The sequence below is a fragment of the Camelina sativa genome, chromosome 11 (assembly GCF_030686135.1).
Source record: "Camelina sativa cultivar CO46 ecotype springtype chromosome 11, ASM3068613v1".
Taxonomy (NCBI): domain Eukaryota; kingdom Viridiplantae; phylum Streptophyta; class Magnoliopsida; order Brassicales; family Brassicaceae; genus Camelina; species Camelina sativa.
The window spans coordinates 39,130,968-39,153,288 of NC_141890.1; the positions used below are offsets into that span (position 1 = coordinate 39,130,968).

Sequence of the window (22,321 nt, forward strand, 5' to 3'; positions counted from 1 at the left end):
TTGTCGAGTTTAAGGAAGCTGTGCAGATCGCTTAAGTAGGCACTCATGGACACATGCCAGATCTTTGGGTCGGTATTTCCAACGGGAGTTTCATAGAAGGGATTTTAGTGCTTTGTTGCAAAAAAATAAATCAGAACGAAAAAAAAAATGTAAAAGAGCCTCTTATATATTATACCCAAACTTGATTTAAGAGACGCTACGTGTCACGGTTCTTTTGGATGAAGAAAAAATAGAAAAGGGAAAAAAAATTATTTGCGAGAGAATTTCATTTGTTTCGTCTCTCTCTTTCTCTTGCGATCGAAGTCTCGAAACGACAAAGGTTTGAATTTGGAATCGAAATGTCTGGAGGAAGAGGAGATTGAGGTCGTAGGAGATCAAGGGGAAGATGGTGTCGCCTAACGCAGATTCTTCTTCTCTATCATAGTCGTCGTTGAAATCAAGGGGAAGATGGTGTCGCCGAAGATCGCTCCGTCGATGTTGTCATCAGATTTTGCTAATCTTGCGGCGTAGGCTAAGGGAATGGTGGATTTGGGCGCCAATTGGCTTCACATGGACATTTTGGTAACCCATCTTTATTGCTTCCTTTGCTTATTTGAATCTGAACTTTTGATTTTAGTCGATAAAGTTACTTATTTGGTGATCTAAAGGTTTCACCTTTGCTATGAATATGATAAAGTTGTGAATCCGGAATAGTGTACCAAGAACAGACTAGATGATGTGTTGAATGAATGTTGTGGAATTCTAATCTGAAACTTGTATCTCTGCTCTTAATATGAAACAACAAGAATCTGCCTTTTTTTCTTGTTCTGGACTTATATTATGCTACACAATCTTTACTTGTTTTGTATGAGGTGTCAGAAGCAAGGGATTAAACCAAATGAAGACTCTTATGATAAGCTGCTTCAGTGCCTCTGTTACTCAATTTCTATGCCTATATTGTTAACTTGAATTTTTGAATCTGATAACATTTCACTTATCAGAATGCCCTGAACCAGTGTTGTGAATTGTTCTTCGTACTGAGTATTGATTGATTCTTGCAAGTTGAATTCCATAATAGATAATTGTTCATCATGGTTCCATCATTATCATGGATACATAAATTGTTGCAGAGGAAGAAATTGATCCATATCGTATCCCGACTAAGCAAAACATGAGGATGGCATTGTATTGGCTCGTACAGGGATGCACAGCAGGAGACTCACTTGTCTTTCACTACTCGGGTCATGGTTCGCGTCAAAGAAACTACAACGGTGATGAAGTTGATGGCTATGATGAAACACTCTGTCCCCTTGATTTTGAAACTCAGGGGATGATTGTAGATGATTAGATCAACGCTACCATTGTTCGTCCTCTTCCCCATGGTGTCAAGCTCCATTCAATTATTGATGCTTGCCATAGTGGCACCGTCCTGGATTTACCCTTCCTATGTAGAATGAACAGGTTAGTCCTCCCTCAGTTGCTGCTGCTGCTGCTAAAAGTGAAGTTGCTTACCTTTCCTACTGCTTGTTATATTATTTTATTGAAACAGAGCTGGGCAGTATGTGTGGGAGGATCATCGGCCTAGGTCAGGTTTGTGGAAAGGAACAACTGGTGGGGAAGCCATATCGATCAGTGGATGTGATGATGATCAGACTTCGGCAGACACATCAGTAAGTCGAACGAATCTAGTCATACGCCTTCCAATTGTAGTTGCTTCTTACAATATGTTGTAAATTTTTTGTAAATGTTATGTAGTAGAATACTGAATTACATTGATTTTTTCTTCATATAGATGTAATCTTTGATATTCTATACTCTATTCTATTTAAAAAATTTAAATTTCAAAAAACTATATTTTCAAAAATAAGAGATCCAAAATTAAATCCTACCATTGGATGAGATAATTTTAATTAAGAGATCAAGAAATCTTATTTTTAAAGCAATATATAATTAATTCATTAAAAAATCAAACAGTACATGAGCCTAAAAATTAGAATCTCCCATTGGCGTTGCTATAATTCAAAAGCAAATTTGATTATTATTGTCGACAAAGCTCACTATCATCGTCACTGTTTGTTTTAGAGATAGTGACAATAATTTTTGAGCCTGATCATAACATAAGTATTCTATATATAAAAAATATTAAATGAATTTGTTGCAGTATTATATGATATATTTTAAAGAAAATTTGGAAAAACCCCACTATTTAGGTGGAGGCATTGTCTAATATGCTTACGGATTTATGACACTTTCAAAAACATAGAAAGACTATTTTGTCGTCTTCTTTAGTTCGAAATTAATATTATTATTTTAACAAAATTGATTATATATACATATAGCTTTCTCTTCCTTTAACTTTAACGATCCGACAAATTGGAAATTAAAATCTATCAATCACTGAAACATACTTCCTTGCTAATGATTTTCTAAGCCGACTAACACCATCTTTGTCAATTGACCAATCTTATTATTTTCTTTTCTTCTGTTCGAAAATCGACCAATATTATTATGTATCGCCGATTCTAAAACTCCAACTTGAGATTTGAAAGTTGCAGCTTAAAGCTGACGATGATAATTTTGAGCCTAATCTGATTGTTTTAGAAATAATACAATCGGATTAGACTCAAAAATTATTGGGCCATGTGCTATATTGAAAATTTTAAAAGTTATAACCTAGATTATTAGAAATAAAACCCTAAAATGCAAAGAAAAAAAGTAACTAAAAAGGTGGAATTGGGACTATGCATTAGCAAAAATGCGATGTCGTTTCCATATACAATTACCACAGTCTACACGCATCTAGCGCATTTATAAAACCGAAAGGTAAAATATAAGATGTTTCTTCACATAGTGTAAAATTTTATTAATACCATAACATTAAAAAATTCATACAAAGAAGAAAGTCAAGATAGATATTTAGTTTTCTGATGGAGATATTTTTTTGTAGAGTTCCTTATTTTTTAGACAACAACATCCAGTGTGGAGTCTAAATGTTCCACAATACCATCCATTTATAAACCCTTTGCTTAAGCAAATCTCATCACATACGCTTGTACACTTTGACCGAAAACAAACAGCATCATGAACGTCAATAGCGTTTATATTACCTGTAAAAGATATCATTAAAATCTAGTATGGTTGATCAAAATGGAAGTTTTACAAGAAAGTATTTTTAATTCATGTATCCCTTTATAATAAAACGGAAGTATACAACATTGGTTTTGTAGACTATATAATTTTAATAAATTGGTTACAAATATGTTATACATTAATTGATAGATTAATTGATTGCAAATTAAATAGTGGGTGCAACCTTAATTTATTTTCGGAAGATTTTATTACTAAATCATGTTGTTTCCAAAAATCTTAAAGAGAATATATCCTAAAGAATCATATCATCTAACTTATCATATTAATTTCCTTTATTAAATTATTCATCAAATAAAATCTTTTAATATCTAACTTAACATATTAATTTGTTAATTATCATTATACTTCACCTCTCATTTTTATATATGAGTCTATTTTGTAAAACAAATAAATTATCATATTATTTATTATAATTAAAAATAGTTTTATTTCCGGATATACCATAAGTTGAATTTTTAAAAACAAATATAAATTGTTTAATCTATAAAATATTCAAGCTTTAGTAACATTATTCTTTAAACATAATATCTATTGAAATAAAAAAATTATTGAGTAACGGGACAAAATTTGAATATTTAAATTCAATTTTATATTTTTTGTTGAATTTTATAATTTTATATAATATAATAAACTTTAAATAATTTATTTTGAAATATTTTTAATATATTGAAACTTGATATAAAATTTAGAAACTATAACACTATAAAATGATTTATTATAGCAATGTCAATAATATGTCACTACAATATGAAAGAATTTCAAGAAACCAAATATATTAAAACAAAAAGTATAACAATATATTAAATTACTCATAATAACTTGCTTTTTAAAAACCAAATTTACAAAATTATGTATTATAATGACTTGAATATACATTATTAAAATAACTTTACATACATGAACTAATACAACATATTAAAATTTTATTGTAAAATATAAAATATACAAAATTTTGTATAAAATAAAATTTAGTTAGTGTTATATCACGGTTACTTATCAAGAATCATTAACAATATAAAACTTATAAAATAGGTTTCTTTTTTCAATCCATCATATTTAGCATATGATTTTATTGCATAATGTTTTATCCAAAAAAAAATTTAAAAAACAATTACGTAAATTATATTTTATATAAAATTACAATATAAATAAAATGAATTTCAACTCGTGCTTTTAATCTAGTGATCATAATATGTTACACAGACCACTCTCGTAGTATGTCCATTCTTTTTGATTACTTAATATAAATTTGTAAACCCTAATTAAAGTTATAATCATGGAATTATCTAGATTAACTGTCTACGTTTCACTTTCTAATAGCTCATTCATGTTTATATTTAGATAGCTTTACGTCAAGCATGATTAAACGCAAAAAAATCACGAAAACCAGCAAGATGGTGTACTTTTCTGATTGATGTACAATCATATATATTTATTTAATTAGAAGATATTATTTTATTTTTAATTAGATCCCAAAAATATATAATATCCCAATAAATTAAAAATTATATATATATATATATATATATATATATATATATATATATATATATAATAGAACTCTAAACAGTTTATTGGGATTGTAAGTAACTTACCTGCCATAGCAATCAAGAGAACAATTGCTATGGCAATGAATATATGTAAATGTTTCTTGTCCTCCATTGTTTTGAGGTGTCACTAGATATTGCTCGATGTATTTTTTGTTTCTCTTTGTTTAGATGTATCCATGAAGATAAAATTGCTCTTATATATAGGGTATGATTTTTTTTTACAAATCAAATGAATAAATAAGAGCTAGATTTTATTCTATTCTTTGGTAATGTTAATCTTTAGCTTTATATCCCATTTAGGGAGTGTTATTGAATTCTAATTCAAAAAAAATTAATGAATGCAGAAAAATCATAGAAAGTAAACAAGAATTTTGTATAATCTTGTTGATTAGTTTTTATGTAATCTTGTAAAGTATTCTAAGCCATCACTCTATTTTATCACTTGTAAAGTATTCTAAGCCATCTTGTAAAGTTTTCTAATAATTCTACCAGATTCTAAAACTAAACTCATCATCTCTACCACATTTGCTAACTCTTTTTAAGAAATACTATAAACATAGCAGATAAATATTAAAATAATTTTCCTCATTTGTTTTCTCAAAACAAAAAATAAAGGTTTTTTCAATTTGTTTTACTATCCTGTCTTTTCAACTTTCTTTTCAACTTTCTCATCTCTATCTTTCTCTCCACACATTTCTACTGACACTTATCTCATTATTATTTTTTTTCATCTCTTTCCTTTTCAACCTTCCTCTTTTTTTTTGATCTTTTTTTTTCTCATCTCTTTCCTCTTCTATTGATTGGTGGACCAATTAAACACACCAGAGTGTCCACTATTAATCTTGTGATGGACAAATTATTTCACAAAAAATAATAATTTATTTACTCGATAAACTAATTTTACACTTGTCTAAAATCTCCACTTGTCCACTATTAATCATGTCATGTACTACATGATTCACAAAAACCCCCGTAAACAACTTACTTGACAAATGGACAAGTGTAACACCCACGAACCGAAATCCCGGTTTAGGGATTGCATCGGTCGATGCATGTCCGGTTCTGCGCGTTTCAACTTAAGTGAAACGCTGCGTTTTGGGCAAAGGGAAGAAGAAAACCCTTATATTGTTTCTTTTGTCTCATTAGTCGTTTTTGGCTGCTTCTGAGAGAAACAAAAGAGAAAAGAGTGTTCTTGGCATTCTTGGAGATTTCTGTGAATTGGTGGCTCTTTCTGGTGAGATCTGAGGTTTAGGACGTTGTAGGAGGCTTCTAGAAGTGTTTTCTTGCTTGAGTGAGGTTCAGAAACTTCTTGGCAAAGGTAAGTGCAGGACCATGGCTTATCTAAGTTAGAGATCTCTCTAATTTGTGTGTTATGTGTTGGTAGACTTGTTAGATTGGTATTTGGGACGTTGGGAAGCTTTCTTGTGGCTTGGGATCGAGTTTTGTGGTTGTAGGAATGAAGATCCGGCGAGAAGCTTCGCGGGGAAAACGATGCTCGGCATTGCATCGGTCGATGCACACTGTGCGTCGGTCAATGCAAATGCGAGGACGGCGCATAAACTCTAGGGTTTTCGTGCTATGTCGAGCATGCGTCGGTCGACGCAACCTCCAACTAGTGTCGGTCGATGCATGTTGGTGTCGGTCGATGCTGAGTCCTGGTTTGATATTGTTGATTGTTGATTGTTTATTGATGGTTAGAGATGTCTCTATTGCTTGTGTGTATAGCCCAGTAGATGGGAGGATTGCCTTACTGAGTGTTTATAAAATACTCATGCATTGCAATTTGTGTTTGTGATGCAGGTAAAGGCAAAGTGTGGTCGTGGAATCAAGGCAATGAAGAGGATGTTCTAGTGGTTAGCTTGGTTGTCTGGCTTCTGTTAGATTCCTAGAGTTGAGTCCTAGAATGTTGTTTAGGATTGCTGGTTCTCTGGTTTATGCTGTTTGGATCATTAGTTTATGATTTGGAATTAATATTGGTTATTGGATTATTTATTAGTTATTGGTATCTGTTTTCCGCTGTTGGTTGTGTTTGTGGTTAGATGGCTAAATTGTATAGAACCACTAGCTGTAATATATTTATTATTATTTATTTCTTATTTATTTAAAAAAAAACGGGTCAGGTCGATGCATGGGGTGCATCGGTCGATGCATGTCCGGTTCTGCGCGTTTCAACTTAAGTGAAACGCTGCGTTTTGGGCAAAGGGAAGAAGAAAACCCTTATATCGTTTCTTTTGTCTCATTAGTCGTTTTTGGCCGCTTGTGAGAGAAACAAATGAGAAAAAAGTGTTCTTGGTGTTCTTGGAGATTTCTGTGAATTGGTGGCTTTTCTGGTGAGATCTGAGGCTTAGGACGTTGTAGGAGGCTTCTAGAAGTGTTTTCTAGCTTGAGTGAGGTTCAGAAACTTCTTGGCAAAGGTAAGTGCAGGACCATGGCTTATCTAAGCTAGAGATCTCTCTAATTTGCGTGTTATATTTTGTTAGACTTGTTAGATTGGTATTTGGGACGTTGGGAAGCTTTCTTGTGGCTTGGGATCGAGTTTTGTGGTTGGAGGAACGAAGATCCGGTGATAAGATTTGGGGGGAAAACTATGCTCGGCATTGCATCGGTCGATGCACTTTGTGTGTCGGTTGATGCAAATGCGAGGACGGTGCGCAAACTCTAGGGTTTTCGTGCTATGTCGAGCATGCGTCGGTCAACGCAACCTCCAACTGGTGTCGGTCGATGCATGTTGGTGTCGGTCGATGCTGAGTCCTGGTTTGTTATTGTTGATTGTTGATTGTTTATTGATGGTTAGAGATGTCTCTATTGCTTGTGTGTATAGCCCAGTAGATGGGAGGATTGCCTTACTGAGTGTTTATAAAATACTCATGCATTGCAATTTATGTTTGTGATGCAAGTAAAGGCAAAGTGTGATCGTGGAATCAAGGCAATGAAGAGGAGGATGTTCTAGTGGTTCGCTTGGTTGTCTGACTTCTGTTAGATTGCTAGAGTTGAGTCCTAGAATGTTGTTTAGGATTGTTGGTTCTCTGGTTTATGTTGTTTGGATCATTAGTTTATGATTTGGAATTAATATTGGTTATTGGATTATTTATTGGTTATTGGTATCTGTTTTCCGCTGTTGGTTGTGTTTGTGGTTAGATGGCTAGTGGTTATGGGACCACTAGCTGTAGTGTATTTTTATTATTATTTATTATTTTTTTTTATAAAAAAAAACGTGTCAGGTCGTTTCAACAAGTACTTTAAACTAGTGGACAAGTTTGTATTCCTCAACTTATCTATCAGACAAACCTTGTCCACATAACTATTATTGTTCACAGACTTATGTTATTCCACCTTCCATCTCTCTAAAATATATATATAATTTGCAAACTCTACGTAACTTTCAGATTATAAAGTGTCTACTACGGGTTCCACTTGTCTGTCTAGTCCCAAGAATTAATGCCCATCCATGTTGCCAGAAAATCAAATATATATTAAGGAACATAATTCATTTTGCTTATTCACGTGTTATTTCCAACCAATTATATGTAGGGCAGTATAGTCAGTTTATCTACCCCATGTGGTAGATCAGAAAAGGTGTTTTTCTTTTGTGGTAGAACTTGAAAGTTTTTAAGCAAATGTGGTAGAATTGACAAAATTCCCTTTTCCATAACTTTATCTTATATAGAAAAATGTATAAAATTATAAACCAATAACATAACTTTATCTTGTCGGGACGGGGTTACAACATCTCTTTATCTTTTCATTTTGTATGTGGAGGCTTTAATTCTAAATATTAGGAAGGCAGAACGGGATAACCTCATTACGAGTATCAAGTTTGCAAATAAGTATCTCCCGATCTCGCATCTTCTGTTTGCCGATGATAGAGTTTTTTTTGTAAGGCTAATAAATACCAGTGCGAGGTTGTCCTCCGCATTTTAAAACAGTATAAATTGGTGTAAGGTCAACAAATCAATTTCTAGATATTCTCAGCATAAGGTTGATGCTGACTTACGCAAAGAGCTTCATGATGTTTTGGGTATCTTGAATCTTGGGAGTATGGGGTCTTATCTTGGTTTATCAGATAACATCGACGAGGCTAAAACGAAGGTTTTCTCCCTCATTTGGGAACACTTAAATTCAAGAGTTAATGGTTGGTCCGCAAAATTATTGTCGAAGGGAGGGAAGGGGGTCATGATAAAGTCCGTAACGGCTGCGTTACCTACTCATGTTATATCTTTTTTTCGCTTACCTAAGATGATTACTTCAAAACTTAGAAGTGTGGTGGCTAATTATTGGTGGAGTGCCGATGGGCAGTCACGGGGTTGCACTCGATGAAATGGGATAAACTTTTCCCCAGTAAGTTAGTTGGTGGTCTTGGTTTTTGGAATGTTGATAACTTCAACACCGCCCTACTTGCAAAACAACTTTGGCGTTTAATTATGGTTCCTGATTGAGTTTTTGCTAAGGCTTTCAAGGGACGATATTATCGGAACTCTAATCCTCTTAGACATCATCAAATCTTATAGTCTGAGACGACCCGACCCATTTTTCTAATATAATATTAAGCAAGTGATCCATACTCACTAACATCCTAACCCCAATCAATACAACAACGGAAATAATCAATAACAACATCAAACCAGAAATACTTCAATCAAACCAATAACAACTAAACCAATAATAGTTCCAACATAAACTAGTAATACATCAACCAACAAGTCATTAAACATTAAAGCATCAACCTACAAACATTCTAACGACTCAACTCTAGCAACCCAACAGAAGCCAGACAACAACAAATCGAGCCACTAGAACATCCTTCCATTCATTGCTTTGATTCCACGATCATACTTTGTTTTTACCTGCATCACAAACAACAATTGAGCCGCATGAGTATATATCACAAATACTCAGTGAGGCAATTCTCTCATCTACTAGACTATACACACAAGCAATTGAGAATCTCCAATCAACAAACAACAAATAACACAATCAGACCAGATAACAAACAAGGTTCAGGCACTACCGAATGTTGGTGTCGACTGACACCCTCCTGGTGTCGATCAACACTAACACCTGGCAAAGGTTGCGTCGACCGACACACCCCTTGTGTCGATCAACGCGGCCACTTGTTGTCGCCTGACACATGCTCCAAATTTCCCAAAAACCCTAATTCGCGTCGACCGACACCTCCACATGCGTAGATCGATGCTCGTTAGGTTTCCCGTGTCTTCCTTGCATTTGTGTCAACCTACACACTCCTTGCGTTGATCGACACAGATGTTGAGCATCGTGTTCCTCGAAACTTCAAGCCATATCTCCTTTTCCAAACGCACCAAGTCCAAACCAGGACCATACAAAAGTCTCACAAAGCCTCAATAACTACGAAAATCGTCAAACATACGAAGTAATCAACCACACAACACATAAATACAAAAATCAGAGAATTTCAAACTTAGATAAACCATGGTCATTCACTCACCTTTGCAACAAGAAAATTCTGACCAACAAACGACGAGAACACACTCCTAGCTAGCTTCTATCACGATCCTAGCCTCAGATCTTCACTCCACAGGAAGAATCTCTCAAGAACATACACCCAAATCTCCAAAACTCTCAAGAACAACTTTTCTCCTTTTCTAAACTCTCTAGGAACGACAATAGAGGCTAAAACTCTCAAATTCATCGTGTGTTCCCTTTTTAAACCCGACCTTAAGGTTTTCCTAAGTAAACCACATCAAACCGATGATTTAAAACCAAAATTGGCCAAACCGCAGATGCTTGTGTCGATCGGCACACATCCTTTAACCATCCGATTTTGTTCGCGGATTTTACACAGTTCGTCTTATGGATGGAGAATTATGAAGTCGGCTAGCTCTCTGGTAAAGAAAGGCTTATTAAACGAGTTATCTTTGGGAATTCCATTTCAGTATAGAATAACCCCTGGATACCAGCTCAATTCCCGAGAACAGCCTTAAATCATGGATCTTCTCAAGATCCTTCGGCTAGCTCTCTGGTAAAGAAAGGCTTATTAAACGAGTTGTCTCCGGGAATTCCATTACAGAATGGAATAACCCCTAGATACCAGCTCAATTCCAGAGAACCGCCTTAAATCATGGATCTTCTCAAGATCCTTCGTTACAAGTTAATAGTTTGGTAGATGTGCAGACAAATTCATGGAACGTTACTCTGCTTAATGCTACCTTTGACCCCGAAGATGTTGTTTTTATTTCTGCCTTACCTTTGGGAGATCCTTCCATACCAGACGCTTTGGGCTGGCATTTTACGAAGTCGGGTAAATACACGGTTAAGTCGGGCTATTATGTAGGGTGTCTTCAAAATCTGGCATCTCCCATGGTTCTTTCTCCGGTCCAGATATTCTTCCTTTGCAAGCTTTTGTTTGGAAACTTAAATGTCCGTCCAAGTTGAAGCATTTCATGTGGCAGGTTGTGACGGGCTGTGTTTCCGTCACAGCTAATTTGAGGAAACAGGGTTTGAGTTACGACCCGGGATGTGTTGTTTGTGGCGCTCTTGAGGAAAAAATTAATCATGTTTTGTTTGAATGTCCACATGCTCGTCAGATTTGAGATCTTTCCCAGATCCCTTCACTCCCTGGTTTTTTTCCGGTGTCTTCTTTATATGCTAATATGGATCACTTATTTTGGAAATTACCAACTGGATTTTATGGCTTAGCTTTCCCTTGGATTATATGGTATATTTGGAAAACCCGAAACGAAAATCTTTTTGACAATACGGATAGTAATGCTCTCGAGGTGCTCCGCATGGTGGAGGCTGAGGAGAAAGCTTGGCAATTGGCCCAGTTAGAAGTTTCATTGAATCCTACTGGATATGTGGAAGTTGATCTTCTGCAAAGGGTAAGCTTTTATACAACTGGGCCTCTCCTCATGGAACTCTGCTTTCTTGTGGTGGTGATGATTGGTGAATGATATGAGATATGAATGAATGGGTAGAAAGCAAGGGGTTTCAATTCCCTTTATGATGTTGCAGTATAAAGGGTGTCAATCCAAATCTGAGTGAGATGCAAGCAATCAGGACATGCACATTTATCTAAGTTGAGCCAATTATAAAGGATGTTTGTCACTAACAACCTAATGATGAATGTAAAATGCAGAATGTAAAAGCTTATAAAACTAGATGCTAAAAGTAAAGAGAACAGGATGATCTAAACAACAATGCAATGAAACAGAAATAGAAATTATAGTAATGCAAGTAATAAACTAATGCAAGGCAAGTAATGAACAAGAAACTAAATGAATGTAACAGAAAAGCAACTAAAATGAAACATGAATTGAAACAGGACAAACACAAAGCATAAACAAGAATTATGGGGATGAGCTCGAGCAAGCACTCGATCGAGTGTGCGATCGAGTACAGGGTCGAGTCGGACAAATGCGAGAAACAGAGCAATGCAAACAAAACAGAGCAAGACAAAAGTAAATCAAACAACGACCAAGCAACAAGATTTAGACTAAGAAATCAATAGACAAGGAAGGTCTTGAGGAGGGATTCATGGGTTGGACTAATGATAAAGGTCATCTAACTTGGTCAACAAATCTCAATCAACTTGAGATAATCTCTAGACAATGATCTCCTAGAACATGTTAATCCACTCTCATGGCAAAAACAATCAAGCTCATATATTTCTAGACTTGTTCTCACAAAACAAAGAATTTATACAAGCAAGCATTAAGCAACAGATCATTTATGTCAAAAATCAAACAAGACATCTAATCTCTTAGCATGCCTAATGATAATCTCTAGATCTAGCCTTATCTTGCAACCTAGACATTGGTGTGATGCTAAGAAACTTAAAATCAAACTCTAACCTCTCGGTTATAGGATCAGCATAGAGTACATCTAGCCTAGAAGAGGTCTATAACAATCAAGCTTGACCTAGCTAAACAAACCTCAACCACAATCCAGTCTAACCCATCCTAAAGATCCTAAGCAACTACTCACAAATGCTAAACATGATGAGCAAATTCATAAACCCAGAAAATAACGAAACTTGCATGATTAGATAGATGAAAGAGATATCTACAATATTGAAGAAGGAATCAAACTCGAATTCTTAATATTTTGAAAGTTATGAAACCAACAAATATCAAGGAATCTCTTGTTTTCCTTCAAAAGTAAATGAGAGATCTAAGAAACTAAAAGTGCAAAGAGCATAAATTCCCAAAACGGTAAATACTAGGTTTTAGGATATCTAAAAAAAACTGGATTCCTTGGTAGCTGCAGGGTACAAGGACTTATATAGAAAAAGGAGTGGAAGCCCTAAAAATGCTAGAAGACAAAATAGTTAGGCGGCTCGATCAGCTCGACCAGGTGCTCGGTCGAGTGACCGATTGAGTTGGCTTTTCTTCTGTTCCCTCCACTCGGTCGAGTCCTTCTCCGCACACGGTCGAGTGTCTGGTCGAGTGGGCGGTCGAGTGGAACTCCGGACATTGGTTCTTCAGCTCTAACTCCCTTGCTTTCACCTCTTCAACATTGCTTCCATGCTCCTTAGGCTCCAAATCACCTGTTTATGCAAGCAAAGATGCAAATGCAATGCAACTATACTCTAATGCATGAACAATCCTAAAACTATGCAATAATGGTCAAAAAGGATAGCAAAAGATGCAAAAGATGTGAATATATTAAGGGAAAACAGGGTAAAATATATAAACATCACCTCAAAGGGGTTTGGTGTTTCATTGATGGGTCGTGGAAGGATAATGATATGTTTTCAGGTATGGGATGGTACTGCTTACACTCGACCGGGGACACACCAACCATGGGAGCTGCAAATTTACGCTAGAGTCTCTCCCCTCTACACTCTGAAGTCAAAGCTTTCGTCTGGGCTATGCGGTGTATGATTGGCGTCAACAATCGTGATGTAGCTTTCCTTACCGACTGTTCGAATTTGGTGGAGATGGTGTCTTCACCTTCAAAGTGGCCAGCCTTTTCCGTCTACCTTGAGGATATTGCAATCGACAGGGAGGAGTTTTCAGCCTTCTCACTTTCTCTTATCCCACGTAGTGCAAATATAAAAGTGGATTTATTTGCACGACGGGTTCGTGCCATACCGCATTCTGTTTGTAAACAATGTTCCCTCCAAATGGTTCTTTTGAGCTAATCTATTAAAGCTGTTGACATAAAAAAAAAAGTAACATAATAATTAAATTTATTAACAATCCTAGATTATTTTGTTTTAGTTGAATTACAAAAAACTGTTTCTGACTTTATAAAATTATGTGTCTAATAATCCCATATTTATTAATATTTTAAATGATTTCTTACAAACACAAACTAATAACACTATAGGGGTATTCAAACTAGTATTTTAAGTGATTTGTAAAAAATCTACAAGGGGATGTATTCAATCTAACATTTTAAGTGATTTGTATAAAACTAAGAAATCATAATATTCAATCATAGATTTTAAAAAGTCTTGTGAAATTCAATGTTATTGAACTAGTGATTTGAAAATCTAGTTCAAGATCCAATTTTAATTATATTAAGGATTCTGGAAATTTTAGAAGATTTTTTAAAATAAAAATACATAAATCAAAATCTCATGGTTTTTAGTGAGATTTGAAAGAATTTTATAATAAATCATATAAAAACTCAATAAAACTCAAATCATTTCAGATAATAAGTTCATTACATCCCACCTCCCAAATCCTATGTTATTCAATTAAGGATTTTGTAATCTTGTGTTACTGAACTAATGATTTTAAAATCTATCTTAAAATCTACTGGTACTGAAAGCAGTATGTGGATTTGTAATCTAATGATTTTGAAGAATTTGAAATAGTTTCCTTAATTAAAAATACAGAAATCCAATTCACATAGTTTTATGTGGAGTTTTCAAGGATTTTACAATAAATCATATCAATTTGCATATATCATCAAAATCATATAACAACTTAAGTCACATTTTTTTTCAACCATTGGACCAGAACAGGCCGACCCATTAGCCAAATCCCTACGGAGCAAGACTCGATCCCTGGTGTGATTATGTCTTCTACATTGGACTTACCATTGGCCACTGCACTAAGGTCATTTCACAAACTTAAGGTCCAATTATTTAATAAATACAGATATTAGTAGAAAATTAAAGAGTGTGTGGTAGATTAGAAACTAATATTTGGATCATCAACATATACAACACATGGACAAAATGGTCTATTTGTGTACTAAATACTGGTATTAGTGGAAAATTAAAAAGTGTGTGGTAGATTAGAAAATAAATTGGGTTTGATGGTATTTATGAGCTTTTATCAATATATAATATATTATCTAAAGAAAATTACTCAAATAATTATTCTTACAAAAGGAAAAGCAACTTATAAATAATATATTATCTAAAGAAAATTACTCAAATAATTATTACTCCCTCCGTTTCATAATATAAGATGTTTTAGAGCAGTTATTTTGTTTCATAATAAAGGATGTTTTCAACTTTCTATGCAACTTTTAGATTAGTTTAATATTTTATATTATGCAGTTTTATTTATGATTGGTTGAACTTTTTAAAAGTATATATTTCTTAATCTACGTACTTTTACTTAAAACATCCTATATTTTAAAACGAAGAGAGTATTACGAAATATACTAATTTTTAGCTCACTAAATAATAAAAGTAACTATGTAACAACCCATACTATGTGCAGAATAAATTAATCTAAATAAAATTATTATGAGTAAAGTTATAGTTATGAAACCAATATCCGTTTGTGTCAAATATAACATGTAACTAAAATATTTTTATTTAAATTTTTGTTTTTAAATGTGATAGAGAAAATATTAATAAAATATTACTAAAGACTAATAAAATTTAAAAATACGATTAATGCACAGAACAACGGCGATAGATGAAAACAATACTCTAAGCCTAAAAAAGTGTCATTTTAGCTTTAGATATAATTATTATAAAGACCAAAAAGGCTACCCATTTATGTTTGTTTATACTTTAGACTAAACCGTTTGGTTATCAGTTAAATCACTCAGCATTTCAGCTTTCTCCTATTGCTGTTTCATTAGGTCTGTGTGGCCTCGGTTCTTGTTTGGGTTTTAGATCTAAAAGCACTGGTATGAATCGTCCTAGAAAGAAGAAGGAACTCTCTCTGATGGATGAGCTGAGAGGTCTTAATCTGTTAAATGAAGGAGAGCTGGTGGAAATCCAAGATCTGAAAAACAACGACTTGATTGAGGAAAACTCAATGAGTGTTATCGTTCGCTGCTTGAACCCCACTGTTCATAAAGTGGGTGGATTAGTTAAGGCTCTGCCGTCGATCTGGGGAATGGAGGATAGAGTGCGTGGGAGAGGGGTTGGGGACAGTCGAGTTCAGTTCATCTTTGATAATGAAGGAGACTTGTATCATGTCTTATTTAGAGGTCCTTGGTTTGTAAATGGCTGGATTGTCTCTCTGGATCAATGGAAGCCAAATCCAGGACCAGACTTCCTCAACAATATTCTCTTCTCGGTTAGAATAAGGAACATTCCTATCCATCTCCTCAAAAAACAGGCAGTGGAAAGTATCATTGAGCCAAAGGAAAGGTTGAAGCGGTTGAACTCCACGCGAAAAACTCAAATTCGCTGGAGTATGTTAGGGCTCGAGCTTGGTACACGGCCGATGAACCTTTGGAATTTGTAAAGCATGCAAAGTTCTCGTCTGGTGAAGTTGTTAAGGTTGAACTGGAGTATGAGAAACTGTTGAAGGTCTGCTTTCTCTGCTTTAGACTCACGCATGACCAGGTAAACTGCCCATTACAATGTTGACAGAGTTTTGGCCAAAGAAGAGGAAAGAAAAAAGACCAACAATTAGGGGCTCCGAAATCAAAAGGGAAAGGCAAGGGTGTAGTGATTGCAGAAGTGGATGTTGTGCCTTCTCATTCGGATTCACAACTAAGGTCTCAGAAAGTTAAGGATAGGCTACAATGGCCTACAAAGGGTGGAGGTTCAAAGACTGGACAGGTTTGGAGGCCAAAGGAGATTATTATTGAAAAGGAAGCCCTGGGTAGTTCACAGGGAGAAGGCTCAAAAAGCTCAGGGAGTCCATTCTTTCACCCTCAAAGAAGAGAAGGTTAAGTAATAGTGGAGAAAGGCAAGTAAAAAAGGCAAAGCTGGTGATTCTCCCTTTGTCTTTGAAAGACTTGGAATTAATGGAGACTCTCCGAAGGATTTGGGTAATAAGGGATCTTCTAGTGACAAAAAAGAGCTTTCCATCTGTTTTTGAAAGGTTAAGTTCACAAGTTTCAAGTTCTGACTCCAAGCCGGGAAGCTCTCACTCGGCTTCTGCACATTCTGCTCAAGTAGCAGCTCACTTAGTGAATCATTCTGCTTATATGGTAGCAAAGACTCTTGTACCCACAAACTGTGAAGTATTAGGTGGACGTAGAGCAAATTTGAAAGAAGAGTTGATGATTAATTCCAACCGTTCAAAGTCAATATGAGACTATTGAGTTGGAACTGTTAGGGGGTGGGGAATACCCCGACAGTTCGTCACCTGAGGGACATACGTGGTCAGTATTTCCCAGATGTCACATTCCTCTGTGAGACCAAAAACAGGAGAGATTATATGGAAAATGTCTTAAATCATTTGGGGTACTATGACTTACATACGGTGGAGCCAATTGGCAAGAGTGGGGGTTTAGCATTACTTTGGAAGGATTCGGTTAAAGTGCAAATCATTCATTCAGATAAGCGAATGATTGATACTCATGTTACATGGCAAGGCAAGGATTTTTTTCTGACTTATGTATATGGGGAGCCGGTCCAGAGTGAAAGGGGAGCTTTATGGGAAAGATTATCCAGAATTGGAACAGATAGAAGGGAGCCTTGGATTATGACGGGGGATTTCAATGAACTAATTGATCCGTTAGAAAAGAGAGGAGGTCCGAAACGAAAGGATGCTACATGCGTTGAGTTTAGACAGATGCTTAATGCATGTGGAATGTGTGAAATCAATTATACGGGCTATCAGTTCTCCTGGTATGGTACTAGGAATGATGAATTGGTCCAATGCAGGTTGGACAGGACAATAGCTAACCAACTTTGGCTGGATTTATTTCCTCAAGCTCAAGCGGTGTATCTCAAAAAGGTTAGCTCTGACCATAGTCCTTTGATTACTTGTATGTTTGGAGACCAAAGAAGGACATGGGCTGGTTTCAAGTTTGATCAAAGATGGCGAATGCGAGAAGGATTCAATTATCTCATGTCTCAATTTTGGCAAGAAGAGAGCCCTCAAGGATCAATGATGGAATAGATTGCAGAATGTCGAAAACGAATCTCACGTTGGAAGAGAGACACCAAACCCAATTCTACAAGGCGTATACAATATCTACATCATCAAATTGATCTTGCAACCCGATAGACCCCGTTTAGCAAGGATTTGATCCACCGTTTGAAGCGGGAGTTGAATATGGAGTACAACAATGAAGAGTTGTATTGGAAGGACAAAAATAGGCTGACGTGGCTCAATAATGAGGATAAAAATACAAAATACTTCCATGCAACAACAAAGAATAAACGGGCTCAGAATAGGATTCACAGTTTGGTGGATGATGAGGGCTCAGAATGGTTTGCAGATAACGATCTGGGGAGGTCAGTTGAAGAAAGTGCTCCCACGGGTGGTTTCTGAAACTCAGGCAGCTTTCATCCAAGGAAGGCTCATAACCGATAACATTCTTGTAGCACATGAACTGATTCATGCTCTCGAGTCAAAAAATAAATGTTCGGAGGAGTTCATTGCGGTAAAGACGGACATGTCCAAGGCTTTCGACATAGTGGAATGGTCCTTTCTTGAAGATTCCTTGAGGTTCCTAGGCTTCTCAGATGCGTGGATCAGCCTGATTATGAGTTGTGTAGGAACAGTCAACTATCAGGTCCTAGTTAATGGAACCCCTTATGGAGAAATTATCCCCACTCGTGGTTTGAGGCAACGCGACCTATTATCTCCATATTTGTTTGTGTAGCGCTCTGAGATGCTTGTCTGAATGCTACAGCAAGGTGAAAAGAAGGGGAAGATCACTGGCCTAAAAGTTGCACGAGGTGCACCTCATGTATCCCATCTTCTGTTTGCCGATGACAGCATCTTCTACTGTCAGGAGAAGAATGAGGAGCTACAATACCTACCTTATGAGTACAGTGGAGGAGTATAGTGTGGCTTCTGGTCAGAGAATCAACTTCCAGAAGTCAAGCATTTATTTTGGGAGGCGGATTTCTTCTGATAGACGAGAGCAAATTAAACAGCTAACAGGAATCAGTGAAGAAGGAGGGGAGGGGTTCTATTTAGGCCTCCCTGAAGCGCATCGAAGCTCTAAAATTACATCTTTAAATTATTTGAAGGAGCGTCTTCACCAGAAAGTGTCAGGTGGCAGAACAATTTTCTTTCGCCTTGAGGGAAAGAGGTTCATCTAAAGGCTGTGGCAATGGCTCTCCCTACTCATACCATGTCATGTTTCCAGCTGCCTAAGGCAAAACTTGTCAGCAATTGACTTCGGTACTGGCGGATTTTGGTGGAAAAATAAGAAGGATGCAAAAGGGATGCATCGGAAGGCATGGGACCAATTAAGCAAGCCAAAGAGGGAGGGTGGACTTTAATATAGCCCTTTTGGGGAAACAGTTATGACGAATGCTCACTCGTCCTGAGAGTTTGATGGCAAGAGTCTTTAAGAGCCGGTACTTTAATAACACTACTCCTTTACTGGCCAAGCTAGGATTTAGGCCTTCGTTTGCTTGGAGAAGTATTCATCAAGCGCAAGAATTACTAAGGCAAGGTGTCCGAGCTGTAGTGGGTAATGGTCATTTTATTGATATCTCGCAAGATCCATGGCTTCAATCAAAACCGGTTAGAAGCTTACAAGTTGTACTTCCAGTACCACCAGGGCTATATCCTTCCATTGCGTCTCTTATTAAGGTGAAATCTAATTCAGGAGAATGGGAAATATTGGAGACGTGATATCCTGGACACAGCTCTATTGGAGAAGGATAGAAACTTAATTGAGGATATAAGATCGATTGGAAGAAACAGGAAGGATTGTTACACTTGGGGCTATGCGAGAATAGGGAATTACACAGTGAAATCTGGGTATTGGGTTCTCACGCAAGTTATCAAAGCTCAGAAATTGCCTCAAGAGGTAACCCAGCCTAGCCTAAACCCTCTCATAAGTCAAGTGTGGCAATCTGATGCTAGTCCCAAAGTTCAACAGTTTCTATGGAGATACCTCACCAATTGTCTATCAGTAGCGCATAATTTATCCTATAGGCATCTATCCAAGGAAAAGCACTGCTCAAGATGTTCGAACCAGGAAGAGACCGTTAATCATCTGTTATTTCAATGTACTTACGTCAGACAGGTGTGGGCTCTCTCTCCAATACCGGCTCCTCCCACTGGAAACTGGGGTGACTCTATCTACTCAAATATGTATCATGTTCTGAATATCAGCTCTACTAGTCCTCATAGTGAGGAGCATCAAATGCTTATCCCATGGCTGCTTTGGAGAATCTGAAAATTCCGAAATGACTTTGTTTTCAAAGGTCAGGATTTCAATGCTTTGGAAACAGTTAGAAAGGCCATGACGGATGCGGTAGAATGGAAACAGAGGAAGGAACAAGAGGAAACGAGAAGAAATTCACCCTCCGAGCCAGTAAATCCCATGGGAAAATGGAAACCACCACCATCGGAATGGTACAAGTGCAACTCTGATGGTGCCTGGAATGATGAGGATTCACGATGTGGAATGGGATTGGTGCTTCGAAATGAATCTGAAGAGGTTAAATGGATGGGAGCACAAGCACTAAGAAAAGTAAGATCACCTTTGGAGGTAGAACAATGCGGTGGGCAATGGCTACAATGTCTCGGCTAAACTATAAGAAAATCATTTTTGAGACTGATTCGTTGGCAGTGACAAATTTATTGAACAACGAAGAATGTTGGCCAGCCTTTGCACCGACACTTCAGGATATAAGAGAACTGCTCCCTTTATTTCATGAGATCAAAGTGGTTCACACTTGGAGAGAAGGCAACAGAGTGGCGGATCGGGTAGCAAAGGAGTCTTTTTCTTTGGAGAATCATAACCCTAAGTTGTATTCGATAATGCCAAATTGGGTAAAACAACTTGTATTGGTAGACAAACCATGTGTATCTTGAAGTTTGGTGAATGAAAGTTGTTGTTGAGTCAAAAAAAAAAAAAACTTAAATGGACCAGCCTTTTTATACTCGTTTATTATACATGTTGTTAGATGAGTCCATATCAAAATCTTATTTTGTAGGTCAAAACAGTATGTCTTTCCCAATTCGACGACTTTGACTTAGCAAACATACTTTTTTCTTTCATCTCCACTTTCTTGTAAATTGCTGAATTCGACTTCACGTAAATTACTTTTGGCTTTTTACATAGCAAGAAAAGGTTCAGTCGTCATGCTTAGCAAATTCTTGTTTGTCTTTCTCGTTCTTTTAAGGATCTTTATTTTTTAGATCACTTTAGATTTGTGGGTATCTAATAGTTCTTTATCTATTATGAGCTAGGGCTCTACTATGTAAATAATATATAGTGGTTGTATAGTTTGGTTATTTATGTTAACGTACCTAGATCAATATTGTAACTCGTATATAAGGCTTTGTGCAACATTATGAATAACAAAACCTTTTATACATTTTAGGGTTTTTGACATGGTATCTTCAATCTTCCATTTTTTTCCTATCTTTTCGTTTGACTTTGGTATACTCGATTATTCTATCGGTATATCTCTCTTGAAACTATGACGGACGATCAATCTGCTACTAAGGTTGGTTCGACGATGATTTCGGTTACTAAGGTTGGCTCGTCTTGAGTCTACAAGACGTAGAATCGATCCATATGATCTCTCGGCTGGTGATAACTCCAGATCTGTGATTTTACACCACAACTTCGTGGACGTAACTATGATGAGTGGGCTATGAATCTGCGGCTTGCTTTGAGGGCAAGGAAAAAGTTTGGTTTTGCGGATGGATCCATTCCCAAACCCGATGATGAGTCTGATGACCTTGAGGATTGGTGGGCTAATAATGCTATGGTGGTGTCTTGGATGTGACAAACCGTAGCTTCAGATTTAAGTAGCTCACTATCGTATCATGAAATTGCTTCTGACTTATGGACTCATTTTAAAAGCGATTCTCGGTGAAGAATGTCCAAAGGGTACAACGATTGAAGACTGAGTTTGCCAATTGTCAACAAAAAGGTTCTACGGTGGAAGCTTACTATGGGAGACTTACAAAATTATGAACAAGCCTTGCTGATTTTCAACGTGCGAAACCGCTGAGGAAATTGCAAGGGAACATGAAGAAGATAATTTACATCAATTTCTAATGGGTCTTGATGAAAGTGTATTTGGTGTGGTAAAATCTTCTCTTTTATTGCGTGATCCACTTCTAACTCTAGATGAGGCATACCAAGTTGTTTCTCAAGATGAAGAATCTAAGAGGGCTGGTAGATTATGGAAGAACAAAATGAGGGAGCAAGTTTTGCGATTTGTGTGGCTCCCCTTTCTTACTCATGTCCTCCACTAAGAGATCCTTCAGCCATGTGTACAAGTTGTGGAAGAAAAGGTCATTTGGATGATAATTGCTTTCGAAAAATCAGTTATCCTTGGTGGTGGGGCGACATACCAT

The 22,321-nt window shown here is 36.4% G+C and overlaps 3 protein-coding genes and 1 pseudogene across 4 annotated transcripts; 3 read left to right on the top strand and 1 right to left on the bottom strand.

Moving 5' to 3' along the window:
• Window positions 1-1,099: 1,099 nt before the first annotated feature.
• On the top strand, window positions 1,100-1,730 carry LOC104725380 (metacaspase-1 pseudogene; annotated as a pseudogene). Its single transcript, XR_002034162.2, has 2 exons — window positions 1,100-1,440; window positions 1,529-1,730. The product of XR_002034162.2 is annotated as a metacaspase-1 pseudogene (transcript).
• A 1,087-nt stretch (window positions 1,731-2,817) lies between these two features.
• LOC109127612 (defensin-like protein 76) lies at window positions 2,818-4,852 on the bottom strand. Its single transcript, XM_087470836.1, has 2 exons — window positions 4,725-4,852; window positions 2,818-3,086 (listed from the first exon to the last, which is right to left on the bottom strand). Exons 1-2 carry the CDS (start codon window positions 4,789-4,791, stop codon window positions 2,896-2,898), a joined length of 258 nt encoding a protein of 85 aa, XP_087326962.1. The 5' UTR covers window positions 4,792-4,852; the 3' UTR covers window positions 2,818-2,895.
• Window positions 4,853-10,522: 5,670 nt separating this feature from the next.
• LOC147935154 (uncharacterized) lies at window positions 10,523-11,090 on the top strand. Its single transcript, XM_087472881.1, has 3 exons — window positions 10,523-10,543; window positions 10,597-10,677; window positions 10,761-11,090. Exons 1-3 carry the CDS (start codon window positions 10,523-10,525, stop codon window positions 11,088-11,090), a joined length of 432 nt encoding a protein of 143 aa, XP_087329007.1.
• A 7,143-nt stretch (window positions 11,091-18,233) lies between these two features.
• LOC147935155 (uncharacterized) lies at window positions 18,234-19,272 on the top strand. The gene is made up of 4 exons (XM_087472882.1): window positions 18,234-18,554; window positions 18,675-18,824; window positions 19,018-19,079; window positions 19,137-19,272. Exons 1-4 carry the CDS (start codon window positions 18,234-18,236, stop codon window positions 19,270-19,272), a joined length of 669 nt encoding a protein of 222 aa, XP_087329008.1.
• The last annotated feature ends 3,049 nt before the right edge of the window (window positions 19,273-22,321 follow it).

What these genes read in the sequence shown, in the direction of transcription:
- LOC109127612 (XM_087470836.1), bottom strand. Translation starts at nt 4,791, where the DNA reads ATGGAGGACAAGAAACATTTACATATATTCATTGCCATAGCAATTGTT. An exon ending in TCTCTTGATTGCTATGGCAG is followed by an intron (nt 3,087 to 4,724) that starts GTAAGTTACTTA and finishes TATCTTTTACAG; the next exon opens with GTAATATAAACGCTATTGAC.
- LOC147935154 (XM_087472881.1), top strand. Translation starts at nt 10,523, where the DNA reads ATGAAGTCGGCTAGCTCTCTG. An exon ending in TGAAGTCGGCTAGCTCTCTG is followed by an intron (nt 10,544 to 10,596) that starts GTAAAGAAAGGC and finishes ATTTCAGTATAG; the next exon opens with AATAACCCCTGGATACCAGC. An exon ending in ATCCTTCGGCTAGCTCTCTG is followed by an intron (nt 10,678 to 10,760) that starts GTAAAGAAAGGC and finishes GCTCAATTCCAG; the next exon opens with AGAACCGCCTTAAATCATGG.
- LOC147935155 (XM_087472882.1), top strand. Translation starts at nt 18,234, where the DNA reads ATGAGGGCTCAGAATGGTTTGCAGATAACGATCTGGGGAGGTCAGTTG. An exon ending in TAGGAACAGTCAACTATCAG is followed by an intron (nt 18,555 to 18,674) that starts GTCCTAGTTAAT and finishes TGAATGCTACAG; the next exon opens with CAAGGTGAAAAGAAGGGGAA. An exon ending in CTTATGAGTACAGTGGAGGA is followed by an intron (nt 18,825 to 19,017) that starts GTATAGTGTGGC and finishes AATTATTTGAAG; the next exon opens with GAGCGTCTTCACCAGAAAGT.